Source organism: Liolophura sinensis, chromosome 6 (genome assembly GCF_032854445.1).
Source record: "Liolophura sinensis isolate JHLJ2023 chromosome 6, CUHK_Ljap_v2, whole genome shotgun sequence".
In the NCBI taxonomy this organism is placed as follows: Eukaryota; Metazoa; Mollusca; class Polyplacophora; order Chitonida; family Chitonidae; genus Liolophura; species Liolophura sinensis.
Genome location: NC_088300.1, coordinates 21,024,106 through 21,039,337, shown reverse-complemented (window position 1 = coordinate 21,039,337; position 15,232 = coordinate 21,024,106). Strand labels below are relative to the sequence as shown.

General features: G+C 38.7%; 1 protein-coding gene across 4 annotated transcripts; it reads left to right on the top strand.

Moving 5' to 3' along the window:
• Positions 1 to 162: 162 nt before the first annotated feature.
• LOC135468415 (DNA-directed RNA polymerase III subunit RPC6-like) lies at positions 163 to 15,060 on the top strand. Of its 4 annotated transcripts, XM_064746667.1 has the most exons (10): positions 163 to 289; positions 1,319 to 1,436; positions 2,296 to 2,363; positions 2,811 to 2,878; positions 3,585 to 3,697; positions 4,387 to 4,530; positions 8,753 to 8,860; positions 9,687 to 9,872; positions 11,688 to 11,787; positions 14,993 to 15,060. In XM_064746667.1, the coding sequence occupies exons 1-9, from the start codon at positions 228 to 230 to the stop codon at positions 11,763 to 11,765; spliced, it is 945 nt and encodes a 314-aa protein (XP_064602737.1). In that variant the 5' UTR covers positions 163 to 227; the 3' UTR covers positions 11,766 to 11,787; positions 14,993 to 15,060. The 4 variants fall into 4 exon arrangements, with proteins under 4 accessions (XP_064602737.1, XP_064602736.1, XP_064602738.1 ...); XM_064746666.1 differs by lacking the exon at positions 14,993 to 15,060 and having other exon boundaries at positions 11,688 to 11,933; XM_064746668.1 differs by lacking the exon at positions 14,993 to 15,060 and having other exon boundaries at positions 184 to 315; positions 11,688 to 11,933.
• Positions 15,061 to 15,232: the final 172 nt, after the last annotated feature.

The window sequence follows — 15,232 nt, the reverse complement described above, 5'->3', positions numbered from 1 at the left end:
AAATATAAGTTGTTTTTAATGTACTTTTTGTCAACTTTCATGCTCACTATTCAAGTTTAATTGTTGGTCGCGAGGGTATTTTTAGCAAACCATAGCATGCACATTATTTTTTTCGGCTCGATTTTTTTTAACAGACCGGAAATACCACATGGTCGTTGTTGACATTAGTTCCAGTTGTGAGATGTGAACTGTGGGCTGTTATATGAGTTCGTTGAGGTATTGTCAGCATGGCTGAGGCTACCGTCGTAGTGAAACAGGAAAAAGTTGATGCAATAGATCTAGAGAGCAGGTGAATAGAAAAATGGCATATCCTATGTATCCGCGAGTCTGATGTGCTGCCTTGCAGTTGCACTGCTCTTGCAGGAGACCTTTCTTACATAATTTAATGCTGGCTGTGTTGAATTACAGGCACTGATGAAAAAAAAAACTTTGCTGTTGTTTGTCATCGACACCCTTCTCAGATGTTCTTTTTGAAAAGCAAATTCTTCAATAAACAGACATGTTCTCTGAGGAGCCCTCGAGGTTCACATTTCTATCGGCGCTGGCATAGTCATGGCTAGTGCTAGCTGGACAAGTGAAGCTGACAGCAGAAGTAGCAATGTACTATTGTACCGAGCTGCTATGTCAGTCTGCTCGACCTGTCAGTGCATTGTTAGATCAGTTGAGCCACATACCTGCGACTAGGATAGCTGTTATTCATTCCTTAGAAAATTTTAGGAAAACAATTGATTACTGACCTCCCGGGCTGGTCTATCCCAAATTTCAGCTGGCTGTACTTATAACTTAGCGAATGAATGTTTGAATATTAAGACATCTAAAATCAGATTCCTATGGATTCCTTTGATACGAATTTGTGGGAATCCATTTGGATTCTAGCAAAAGTTAAAAAAAGATGACCTCCGATCAAGCCATGAGAGTGTGAAGCTGAACTGTCTATTCTGTTAAAGTGAGTGTCTAACACCAGAATGTTCTACAGGCCATCAAGATAGAAAGTTCAGGAAAACTCATTTTTTCCATGATGTCCATGTTAAGTTATCTACATTCAACATGGGTTGTATAACCTGGTGTGTGTCTTTAACAGGGGAGGCTTAGATTCAGCACTGGCTTATTCATTTGTCTTTTCACAAGGTCAGCAGGTGAAAAATACACAACTTGTCTTAGAATCAATAATAACCGAATGAGAACAGGCGTTTGGAAATCGTGTCAGTACAGTAATGATTACCAGTAAGGTCTTTGAAATTAATTCCTGTTTATTTTTTACGATATCCTCTGACATCTGTCTTTTTTCCAATATATTGTCACTTAATTGTGATCTCAGAATCTTGGAGCTGTGTCAGAGATGTCCCAAAGGAGTAACTGATGCAGATTTAGTGAGTGACATGCCAGATTGTGATGCTCAACAGCGGGTTCAAGTTGTCAACAGACTTTTGTCCACAGTGAGTTTTTATATCAATACTTTCTCACCAAAAACAATTACAATTGCTCCTTCTGACTGGGATGAGGCTTGAAGTGCTGCCAGTGGAAACTGGGTAGAAATATTTAGATAGTTTCACGGAAATTCTATGGAACAGAGTTAACATCATGGTTCAAAAAGATTTACAATGATTAATGCTATTTAACCTCTATAATTGTAGAATAGTCAAAAGCAAAATTCTTTAGTAGTTTCTGTAAAATTTTCATGGTGTGAAGTGATAATGTTCTTTTGTGATGTTGAAGCAGACTTACTCAGTGTGATATTGAGTATGGAGGCTATGCTAGAATGACATCTTACAACCATTACATACTGTAAATCATTTGTGGGTATGTTGCCGTTCATGTGTGATGTCACATCCAAACTGGGTCGGGTCATACCTAAGACATTCAGCGCTTAGAGGTTAGAACAAGGAAATATGACTGGTAGACTAACTGGTCAGTATAACATGTTTGGGTGGGGTGTCTTGTCTGGTGTCGTCATCAGGATACTCCAGTCGTGGCAACATTGGCCTAGGCGCCATTACATTATAGAGCGTTATGTGATCTTGTAGCTTAAATTAATGGTGTTTCTGGCATTAGTTAAGAGATGACTTCATAATGGAAATTTTTTTTTTCTAACAAAGATGTGCAATGCACTTTGCCTTCAACATTTGATACCTTCACCTGTTTCCCAAAGATAGCAGCATTCTGAATATTTCATGAAGTATTATTATATTCTACTTGTGTGTGATGCTTTAAGTCACACCAAATTTGAAGAAATGAAACACCTACATATTGGGCTGATCATAGTTCTAAAAAGTATTTTATTAAAAATCTTTTCAGGGTAGAATTGATCTGTTGAAGAGTGGAAATCAGCTGATATATCGTCTCAAGGATAAAGAAGCTGCCAGGTAGAGTATGTTTCACATCTGCTGACCTCAAACTTGTACTAATCTACAGAAGTTAAATTTCACATTCATGACATTGTGTTAAGTGAATGTACGCTAGTTTTGATATTTACAGCTTGGCCATAGTCACAGAGGAGCATTTTGTGTGTGTGAATATCTCCCCTCGGTGTCACCTCACCGATGCATGGAAATTTGATCAGAGATGCTCAATGATTTAAATCTGACCAGTAAGGTTTCTACATGCCTTTAAAGTACCTGTTTCTGGAGAAATTTCTGGAGGTTTTTCAAGCTGAAGTTGAGATACTTACAGTTGCACCTTGCTACAAATCTAAAACACTCTTTGAGCCTCTGCTAGAGGTCATTATGAACATCTCAGTATACTATATATAATGTAAGTGATGTTCAAGTGCTGTAAATAATAGTTTGCCCATCACTTGATTTCTTATTCAGCCAGGTGAAAGGTGCAGATCAACAGGAAAAAGTGATATACCAGATAATAAAAGAAGCAGGCAATAAAGGTCTGTACACATCCCTATGGTTTATGTACTGTAATTCTTCAACCTTTTCACATTTTGGCAAGATGTAATATTCTGAGTACATTATTCTCTGTAGACTGATAGAACTATACTTTTTGTGAAGCTTTAAATTGGCCAATTCAGCCAGTGTAGCTTTGTCTTCAAAATCATATTTAAAAAGCTAGTGCATAAATCCCACCAGTAGCTGCTATTTTATGCGTGAAAAGGTTGAGAAATTAGGACACGTAGCAACAGAAATTATCTCCCCTTAGTGTGCTTGTTGTCACCATTGTTGGCCTTTGCAGGACCACCAGACAGGCATTATTTGCAATGGGATTATTCAAAACTTCGGCTTTAATTAGGCAAGTTGTGGATCGCCACCAGATGGCTGAAATATTGCCGATGTGGCATTAAACCATAATCATTCATTCATTCATTCTTCTGGAGACCCTAGTCATGTCATCTTGCAACTACATGACACATGACTTGTTGCTTTTTGTAAAATGTGAATGGGCAACAGTAATGGTCTGATAGTTAAAAAAAGAGAAAGATAAACATTGCAGGAAATATTCATGGTATTTTGGTTACATCTATACATATTTTTTAACATAAATCATGTCATTAACTACACAGAGAACAACGGTAGCTGTCACACTCTTGAAACCCTAGCAGCTCACCTTCAACTAATTATTCTATCTTCCATTCACAGGAATATGGATTCGAGATATACGATACAAGTCAAACCTTGTTCTAACTCAAGTGAACAAGATTCTGAAAAATTTGGAGAGCAAGAAGTTTATTAAGGCTGTAAAGTCTGTGGCCGTAAGTGTTACTATCTGATTTTACATGTGTCATATTCTAGCCAATGTCATTCTTCCACAACTATTAATATTCACTGTTAATAACACTAAGACATCTGATAAAGAAAACGATATGCAGACAGGTTTTAGTGGTGATCTAATTAGTCAAATACCTGGAAGCTGATTCATATGAATTTAAGAATGCACCCCAATCAGGCTCAAATGCATGTCATACAAAACACCTGCATGATATTGGTGTGTTCTGATGGTTATCATCACAAGTTGTGATCCTCCAACTGTATATTTATTCATTCACATTTATATAATCATATTTTCTACAAATATCAACACGAACTAGAATATCCCCTATTTTCCTTGACCAGTTTGTTAAACACCACCACACTCATCCATGACCGAATGGGCGTTGTATCAATATAACATAGAGTACTGTGTAAAAAAAAATCTAGTTTTAATAAATTTGAAAAAAGGAAGGTTTTATTAAAGTACATATTTTTGTTGAGTTGTGTTTGACTTTTGCCTTGTCTCAGTACAAAGAACTTCACAGAAACATGTTCGTATTTCCTTTCTTTACTATGCACCAAATTCTGAGTCTTCGAACATCGTTTTTAAAGACAGTAATCGTGACCAGCGCTCAGTGACCCAATCACTCCAAACAATCAATCAGTAATCCTGTGTCTGTGTTTATATTAGGCCTCCAGGAAGAAGGTGTACATGTTATATAACCTTGAACCTGACCGGACAGTGACCGGCGGGGCCTGGTACAGTGATCAGGACTTTGAGTCAGAGTTTGTAGAGGTCCTCAACCAGCAGTGCTTCAAGTACCTCCAACAGAAGGTAGGACATTCACACCTCCTGATTGTCTGTCGCTCTTTATAAGTCTACATTGGTGTCTTCTTGTCTTGTTCTCCTCTTGTATAGATGTCTTTATTTTGTGGTGGTTGTGTCTTTCTGTCGTTAGTGTCTCTGAAGTGGAAAGGAAGAGACAACTCCATTGTATCAAAAACTTGATATAGAAAGTAAGCCTCATCCGTATTTTGATATCTGTCATGAGTGAGAAGAATGTGGTGAATGATAGATTTGTTATCCCGGATGACGTTTGCAGACCTGTGGACATGTACATTCTAGTTTTCTCTTCATTAAATAACAGCTGATTGGGTTTTAGCATTGCTAAAAGCCTTGCTCTTCCCACTGATTATGAAACTCATAGACTGTTAATACACCAACTATGTTTGTACCTTAATCAGTCTACCTTTTTGCAAATGAAAGAGCAACTTTCAGTTCAGTTCAGGCACATTTACAATAAGATTCGAAGATAAAGCTACATTAGTTGGATTGGCCAATTTCACGGCTTCATAAAAAGTATGATTTCATCAATTAAAACAGAATAATGCCTTCAGAATGTGCTTAAATAAACACTTTGCAAAGATGCAAAAAGGTTGAAGAATTACAGTAGTTAATTCGCATTGATTTGGATCGATTCACATTCATTTGAAATAGATTTTGTTTTGCCACACCACTTATTTTCATTGCACATCGATGTGGATTGACCTGGACAGACGGGATTTTGTTTTGACACACCGCTTACTTTCATTGCACATCGATGTGGATTGACCTGGACAGACAGGGAATTTTTTTATGACACACCACTTATTTTCATTGCACATCGATGTGGATTGACCTGGACAGTCAGGGGATTTTTTTATGACGCACCACTTACTTTCATTGCACATCGATGTGGATTGACCTGGACAGACAGGGGATTTTGTTTTGACACACAGCTTATTTTCATTGCACATCGATGTGGAGTGACCTGGACAGACAGGGATTTTGTTTTGACACACCGCTTACTTTCATTGCACATCAATGTGGATTGATCTGGACAGACAGGGGATTTTTTTATGACACACCACTTACTGTCATTGCATGTCAGTGTGGATTGACGTGGACAGACAGGGGATTTTGTTTTGACACACCACTTATTTTCATTGCGTATAGATGTGGAGTGACCTGGACAGTGAGGGGATCTTGTTTTGACACACCACTTTTTTTCATTGCACATCGATGTGGATTGACCTGGACAGACAGGGAATTTTTTTATGACACACCACTTATTTTCATTGCACATCGATGTGGACTGACATGGACAGACAGGGGATTTTTTTTTATGACACACCACTTATTTTTATTGCACATCAATGTGATTGACCTGGACAGTCAGGGGATTTTTTTTGGACACACCATTTTTTTTCATTGCATATAGATGTGGCTTGACCTGGACAGTCAGGGGATTTTGTTTTGACACACCGCTTTTTTTCATTGCATATAGATGTGGCTTGACCTGGACAGTCAGGGGATTTTGTTTTGACACACCACTTTTTTTCATTGCATATAGATGTGGATTGACCTGGACAGTCAGGGGATTTTGTTTTGACACGCCACTTATTTTCATTTCACATCCATGTGGATTGACCTGGACACACTTCAGTATGGTTACACAACCCCTGTTTGTTAGTAATTGCTTTCTAATGGCGTCACTATACGTCCCACTTTCCATATAGCTCGTGGTTTCTGTCTTGCATATATATGCAGTCATCATCATATTGAAATACACTCTTTAAAAAAAGAAACACAAAATGAAATTCAAAAATGATTCTTACAATTTTGTACACATATGTTAACTCAAACAGTTTTGTAGGGTTGCACATTGTTACTGGAATGTTTCAGAAGATCATCCTTGACCAAACGCAACCAAAAATGATTTTGAACGGTTTTATCAATTAGGATTGTTATGATGTGCGTTGATGTCGTGCAGCACAAAGTTCAGGCACAATGATTGTTTGTCACATCATGAGTACAGCATGTGACTATAAAAGACCCAAATGAATCTCACAATTTTATCCAGTATCTTTGCAAGTACTGTACACGAAAATGGGATGTCTCAACACTGCCGACTGAAATCAGGCAATTGGATGATTGCAAGCTGGCGAATCAAAGAGTGAGGTGGCAAGGATCTTCAACGTTCATCCCAGCACAATAACTCGGTTGTGGGATCGATTTCGTCAAACAAATTTGACAAATGACCGTCCAAGATCAGGAAGACCAGGAGTCACCACACCTGCCCAAGATCGGTACATCCGGGTAACCCACCTACGTTACCGCTATCGTATCGCCCGGGACACAGCACAAGAACAGTTTGGAGCTTGAAGAGTGTCCGATCAGACAATCAGGAACCGTCTCCGAGAAGTAGGAATATGTGCCAAACGTCCAAAAGTTGCCCCCTCCTTGACACGAGTACATCGATGTCGACGAGTGAGATGGTGTACCACGGTGCTGCCATGGAACCTGGCAAACTGGAGGCGCATATGGTTTAGTGATGAATCCTGTTATCTCCTCAGGCGACGTGATGGTAGAGACCTTGTCTTCAGACGACGTCATGAACGTTTTGCTCCTCACTGCATCAGACAGGTGGACAGATTCGGTGGAGGGAGTGTTATGGTGTGGGGAGCGATCTCATACACCCGCAGACCGGAGCTTGTGCTTGTCCAAGGCAATCTGACGGCCAGTCAATACATCGACCAGATTCTCCGCCCACACGTCCTTCGCCTTGTTGACCTTCAACGGCAGCTCTTCCAACAGGACAACACCAGGCCCCACACAGCACGTGCCACCGTGGACTACCTGGCCAATAACAACATCAGTACCCTTCCCTGGCCCTCCAAATCCCCGGATCTAAACCCAATCGAACACCTTTGGGATCAGATCGTCGACAGGTGCGTCGACGTCGCATTCTACCACAGAATCTTCAACAGTTGTTCCACAGTTGCAGGAGGAATGGAGAAGGATTCCACAAGAAAACATCCAACGACTGATTCGATCTGTACCCAGGAGGTGTCGGGCAGTGGTAGCAGCTGGAGGTGGTCATACGAGGTACTGACTTCAACACTGACCTGGTGGACAGCAGTAATGACTGTGATGACTGTTATTCTCATGAAATATGGACAACATAGTAATGCATTGCTCCACAAAATTTCATTCATGTATCTTTGTTTTCGGCTGATCTACACGTCCTTGAATAACATCAAATTTACATTGATATTTGGGTTTTGCGTTTCTTTTTTTTGAAGAGTGTAAGTGGAATGGAACTCTATTCCCGTTGACACAACACATAACCGAACCTGACAGAATTCAATTGAATTTCTTAAACCTGGATGGAAGTTAGTGTGTGGCAAAGCAAATTTGTCATCGAATCTGATGTGTCCACAACAGTATTCACTGCTAGTACATGCACACTCTGCTTTGGTATTAGTGATATTATATGTTAACACAACCAGTTTCAAAGTCATGAATCAATAAAACAATCTTATTCATGTACACGCAGCTGATGAAACAACTAACATATATTTTAGGTGTTAAATCTTTAACACTATCATTAATTGTCTAGAGGAATTTGATTTACATTGTGTTCTTGTACCTCTTAGTAAAATAATGGTCTATTAGTTGTATTTATTATATTATGTTTGTGCCATGCTAAGCTTATGTTTGAAAGCCTTGGGTTAATATCGTGCTTTATGTATGTTGATGCGTAGGAAGAATTAGATTGATGTTGTACTACAAATACCCCAAGTCTTCAACCTGTTCAACTGCCTTTGCGGTCAGTATTTTGAAACATTCTGAGAGAGCTATGTGGGGTAGAGAAATAATTTACACAGTTTTATGAAGCTTGCATGTTTAGTTATCAAACAGTTCATTTAAGTGTCATTTTGACAATAATCGGATGCATAAATTCCACCAACAAAAAGTGCTTTAGAGGCCAAAAAGGTTGAAGATTTACAGTGTGTTCTTGGTATTCTGGAAGTTTTAGGTTACTGCTCTGCTTGAAGATGTCCTTGAGGATATATTGTGCTGAGTTGAGTAAAAAAAAACCTTATGTTGATGTCATGCGCAAGGTTACATGCAAATATACGTAATGAAGTAAAGCAGACTACTGTTGTCGTGTGTATTGCTGACACTGCTACTGTTACCCTACACATTTATATTATTCTACTGTATGTTGCAGGCAGACTCTGCATGTGAAGCTCAGACAGATCCTATTGTACAACATAACAGTTCCTTCTGCTCGTCACAGGAGGTCTGGAAGTTCATATCAGAGCTGGGAATCAGTAAGGTGAGCTGATAGAGGTGTGTCAAATATGTTAGCAAAACCAAGCTGTTAAGAGTTGGTGTCGCATTAGTTTGTATCTTTGAATCAGCTTTCTTACACTTCTCCCTCTCATTTTTTTTCTTAGTTGACATTTACTGAACAAACCTGCTCATTCGTGTACTGTTTTTAACACTGCGCTACATGGTTAAAAGCAGACATAATTTCTTAGCATATGTACATTCCTAAAAATGTATGTACGGATAATCAGTTATTTTAAGCATGATATAAAGACAGATTAAGCGCATACATGTACATATGCTTGTAAGCCGCAAAATTTGGTACATGTAATTTTTAATACACAACTGTATTCACAAACCTCTCAGGGTTTACTTCTAATGACCACAACCGTAATACATGCCTGTGGAACCTGGCTTTATACATGTATTTATACACTTTAGAGTGGCATCTAATTTTAAGTTAGATGTCAGTGTCATTGTACAAACCAGGCTAGTGGCCTTCAAATCTGTTTCAACTGCTGCTTTGCATCAAGAAGTTTTTTCTTCCTCCTTCATTCATAAACGTGACCCTTGTCAAATCAGTCAACAAAATATATCCTTCAGTTAATTCAGTAGAATGTCAGGGACGGAAGAAACCATTTTCAGTCAGCAATCTAATGATCAGTCTGAAATCTCCTGTCCTGAATTAAACGCCTGCTGCCATGAGTTATTCATTGCATGCCAGGTTAGATACTAAACTTCAAATCACCACTTTGACTTAATCTCACCCCTATATTTGTATAACAAAGGAGAAATAAGAGAACAACGTTAAGAAAACAGATCTTGATTCACAGGTCCAGTTATCAGTGGAGGACATAGAGACAATACTGAACACCCTTATCTATGACGGGAAGGTTGAGTCCATTATTGTGGCCAATCCAGGGGGGTCTGAGGACAGTGGACAAAAAAAGCTGTACAAATCTGTAAAGCCAATGATAAAGCCAACTGGTTTAATGAGGATGCCATGTGGAGCTTGTCCAGTAAGTCATTAGTGAACTATTTTGAATAAGTGTTCATTTTTAAATGCTTTATGTTAAAGCTACTTTCATTGTTGTCTATTTTTCAGGACAACGAGGATAATCAGTAACATGTATATGTATTTAAACAGGAATCAGCTGAATATTAATAAGAGATTCAAGGCTTTGCTATTGGTTTTTACAGTGAATTTCGTTTGGAAGTGATCTAAATTCTAAATAAAACATGTGACTTCTGTAACCTAATGTACACAGTTACAATGGGGAGGGGTCATATCTTTTATCCCATGTGCTGCTAGTGTGAAGCAGGGCATTGATCTATGCAAAAGTTGATTGTAGCTCAACATGCACAGTGTTACAAAGTATTAATAGTTTCTGTGTGACATCATAATGATGAGCTGGAAAAGGAATATGTGACATCAATAAAATGGCGGAAAGATCATGCAGCTGGGCATTTGATAGGTGCATAGCCTCTGTCAGCAGACATCAGGTGATGTGTCATTATATAGTCAGATATGTGACAAAATATTAACCCCAAACCCTCATAGATTCTGTCAGTTTTCGTCAGTCATTATATTTTAGTACCAAAATACCTCACCTCCTAAGAATCATTAAAGGTGATCTATATCCAGGCACATATTGCTTCTGCGACAGGTGAAATACATTATTATGGGGCTTGTGTATTCCTGACACAACAAAAGCCAAGCTTAACTTAGGTCTCAACTGACCTGTATCTTAAAGGTGAACTGCAAACAATGTTGATCTGGAACTCAATCTGAAAGTTATCGGAGTAAATACATGGCTATGTGCAGTGTGTAGCTTATGTTTGGTCAGAAATATATGGCACAAACATGGAGATAATTGGCCAAACACTCCACGGCTTGTTTCCATGGGATTTTTTGAAATATTTTGATTCCAAGGTGCATGTATCCCTGGCCAACCCGTTAGCAATGTCGTTTTCTGCCACATTTAAAAAACAAAAATAATGACAAGCATCTTTAATGATGTAAAGAGAGATAAACAATGGACATTTTCTGTACATTGGACAATTTTGAAAATTTTATATTAAAAGTATTTAATGAATTATTTTCACAAATAGAACCTCTAAAGTCTTACACAATAACAGAGGACACCTCTTTGACAAAAGTGTTTGCAAAATTTGAAAGCATTGCAGTTCACCTTGAAAGTGTGACCTCCAGGCCTGGAGTGAACAAACAACCTTGTCCGGTATTAACCTTGTCAGATGAAGACGGGTTTGCTTTACCGCAATTGATTTGATTGTTGTTTAATGCCACTCTCATGTTGTTTCATGTTGTTTAATGCCACTCACATGTTGTTTAATGCCAATCTCAGATTGTTGAATGCCACTCTCATGTTGTTGAATGCTACTCTCATGTTATTTAATGCCACTCTCAGATTGTTTAATGCCACTCTCAGATTGTTTAATGCCACTCTCATGTTGTTTAATGCTACTCTCATGTTGTTTAATGCCACTTTCAGATTGTTTAATGCCACTCTCAGATTGTTTAATGCCACTCTCATGAATTTTTTCTCTTGGTGGTCAGTAATGGTTAGTTTTATGGATGGAGGAAATGAGGGCGATTTGGTAAAACCACCAACCTTCAGCAAGTTACTGATAAAAGTTCGCCATATCTAAAATACAGACTTGCAGGGTCAAAGACAAGTGGTCTTCACAAATGGCCACATTATTGTCGTTGACCACTTGTTGTTACCAAGGACACACTAACAGTGAGAAAAAGACCCGCTAATTATAAGGTTATAATTAATAGATGAAGTGTTTACCATGTTCTCTGTTGTCAGGTTCTAGACGAATGCCATGAAGGAGGGCAGATTTCTCCATCCTCTTGTGTCTACATGAAGGAATGGCTGGATTATTGAGTTGCCAAGACAACGTAACGAGGTATTCACAGCTTTCATACCTGGTACTGCAATGTGACAATTAAGTTACCATGGAAACTGCGCAGAGAGAACAGCTGCCTCACTCCTTGGTAACAAGTGATAATTGTTAATTTATTAATGTTATGTAAATATGACTTACTGTTATGAGTGGAAATAAGGTGAAAGGTTCATCTGTACTAAAACTGAAATAAAACTTTTTTAAGGTAATTTACTTACTTAGTTTGTGTTCCGGCTTTGTCAGTTCCATTTGTGTCAGATCTGTAGGAATACATAATCAGTGATGATTGGTTGCCGGTGGAGGAGGGATTTCCTAAGTTAAAGCCTACGTACATATGTACATCGGTGACGCTACTTGAATAACTGCCATACCTAAAATTCAGCTTTATTTAGGTATATCCTGTACTTGCCCAGCACAACTAATCAGTGACGATTCTTCTGTATCCGTTTAAAACTTGAATGGCTAAAGATATAAATTTGCATGCAAACAATATTAAAAAGTGGCATATAAGCCTTTCAAGCCCCCCTCCCCCCCAACAAAAAAAAAATAATAACAAAATAAATGAGAGTGGCTTCAGGATTACAATGTGAGAGAACGGTTAACTTTTGCATGGTCCATCAATTACCTCCCTTGATCTATGTCTTGTGGTAAAGGACAGACCCAACAGAGAACTGACTTTGGAATCATCAGTTGCATGATAAAGAGGGATAGTTTTGTCAGAAGTGTATAAAAATGCACCATTTGTGAGAGGCTCCAATGGGTATATTTCTGGTGTTTCTAGTATGGTTGCTCACTCTGTTCTTTTTTTGTTCCTCTATTCCACCAGCAGCATTACGGTCTATGTGTTAATCTGCATCTAAACTTACAAATTTTGTTGAACTCCAAGCTTCTTGCTATACATGTATTTTCATATTCAAGAATAAAAGCCCTGACCATAAAGGCATCTGTTGACATAAAACACAAATGTTAGGGCTACTGTCATGCGGATTTGTGGGGTACCTCAGGTTTCTGTAATGTAGAGTAATGGGGTACCTCTGGTTACTATCATACAGATTTGTGGAGTACCTCTGGTTACTGTCATACAGATTTGTGGAGTACTTCAGGTTACTGTCATACAGATTTGTGGTGTTCATCTGGTTACTGACATACAGATTTGTGGAGTACCTCTGGTTACTGTCATACAGAATTGTGGAGTACTGCTGGTTACTGCCATACAGATTTGTGGAGTATTTGTGGTTACTGTCATACAGATTTGTGGTGTACTTCAGGTTACTGTCATACAGATTTGTGGTGTTCATCTGGTTACTGTCATACAGATTTGTGGAGTACCTCTGGTTACTGTCATACAGATTTGTGGAGTACTGCTGGTTACTATCTGGTACAGATTTGTGGAGTATTTGTGGTTACTGTCATACAGATTTGTGGAGTATCTCAGGCTACTGTCATACAGATTTGTGAAGTACAACAGGTTACTGTAATACAAATTTATGGTGTTTTTTGGTTACTGTCATACAGATTTGTGGGATACCTCTGGTTATATTTCATACATATTTTTAAAGTATCTCTGGTCACTGTCATACAGATTTCTGGAATACCTCTGGTTACTGTCATACAGATTTGTGGAGTACCCCTGGTTACTGTCATACTGATGTGTGGTGCTCATCTGGTTACTGTCATTTGGATTTGTGGAGTACCGCAGGATACTGTCATACAGATTTGTGGAGTACCCCGAGTTACTGTCATACTGATGTGTGGTGCTCATCTGGTTACTGTCATACAGATTTGTGGAGTACCGCAGGTTACTGTCAAACAGATTTGTGGTGTAACTCTGGTTACTGTCATACAGATTTTTAAAGCATCTCTGGTTACTATCATACAGATTTGTGGAATACCTCTGGTTACTGTCGTTCAGATTTGTGATGTACCTCTGGTTACTGTCATACAGATTTTTGGTGCTCATCTGGCTACTGTCACACACATTTGTGGAGTACAACAGGTTACTGTCATACATATTTTTAATGTATCTCTGGTTACTGTCAAACATATTGGCGGAGTACCTGTGGTTACTCTCATACAGATGTGTGGTGTTTATCTGGTTGCTATCATACAGATTTGTGGAATACCTCTGGTTGCTGTCATACAGATTTGTGGAGTATATACATAGTTTTTTTGGTTACGGTTACACAGATTTGTGGAGTACCTCTGGTTACTGTCATACAGATTTTTAATGTATCTCTGGTTACTGTCAAACATATTGGCGGAGTACCTGTGGTTACTCTCATACAGATGTGTGGTGTTCATGTGGTTACTATCAATAATCATACAGATTTGTGGAGTATCACGGGTTGCTGTCATACAGATTTGTGGAGTACCTCAGGCTACTTTTACTTTCCTACAGATTTGTGGTGTAACTCTGGTTACTGTCACACAGATTTGTGGAGTACCATGGGTTGCTGTCATACAGATTTGTGGAGTACCTCTTAGTACTGTCATAAAGAGTTGTGGAGTACCTAAGGCTACTTTCCTACAGATGTTTTGGTGTTTATCTGAACACTGTCATGTGGATTTGTGGAGCACCTCTGGCTACTGTCATACAGATTTGTGGAGTACCTCTGGTTACTGTCATACAGATTTGTGGAGTACCTCTGGTTACTGTCATACAGATTTGTGGTTTAACTCTGGTTACTGTCATACAGATTTGTGGAGTACCTCTGGTTACTGTCATACAGATTTGTGGTTTAACTCTGGTTACTGTCATGCAGATTTGCATAGTTCCTCTGGCTGCTTCTGTACAGATTTGTGGAGTATCTCTGGTTACTGCCATACATATTAACGGTTTAACTCTGGTTACTTTCTAACATAACTGAATAGTCGAAATATTTACACAGCGCAGTATTAGGTGGAAATTTTTGTTATGTCATATTAACAAGTTAAATTCATGTGCAGTTTCAAAATCTTATATTTAATTTGCTGTGAACCAGTGTCTGTTTCCAATAACAAATAGTTTAGAGTCACATTTCATTACTTTGATTAAAACTTATCGTTATTGTTAAGATCTCCAAACCAACTGCAGGTAGCTGGCAGATTTTTTCACACATTGATCAAAAAGGATGAACCGAACTTGAACGTATAGCAACCACATTAGTGAGAGGCTTCTGGGTCATTGCAGACATTGGAGGTTGTAAATTGCCTCACTCTTACTTTTCAGTGACAAAGACGGGGTCAAGAGTGCACATAGAGCAATCTTACATTAGTACAAGACCACTTGTCTTTCAGCACCAAGCCTGTCTGTCACACATGGGGAAATTTGTAAGGTATGTACAAAAGGTTCATGCTTTACCCCAGCTACTCCAATAATCTCTAGGTAGAAAGCTGACCTCCATTATGATGATTGTATAAGTGAAAAATTCGTAAATTGGAGTAGAGGGAGTAAACCACCAGACTTTGG

Coding starts and splice junctions, on each gene's coding strand:
- LOC135468415 (XM_064746667.1), top strand. CDS start 228: ATGGCTGAGGCTACCGTCGTAGTGAAACAGGAAAAAGTTGATGCAATA. Junction 1,437..2,295: donor TCAACAGACTTTTGTCCACA/GTGAGTTTTTAT, acceptor AAATCTTTTCAG/GGTAGAATTGATCTGTTGAA. Junction 2,879..3,584: donor AAAAGAAGCAGGCAATAAAG/GTCTGTACACAT, acceptor TTCCATTCACAG/GAATATGGATTCGAGATATA.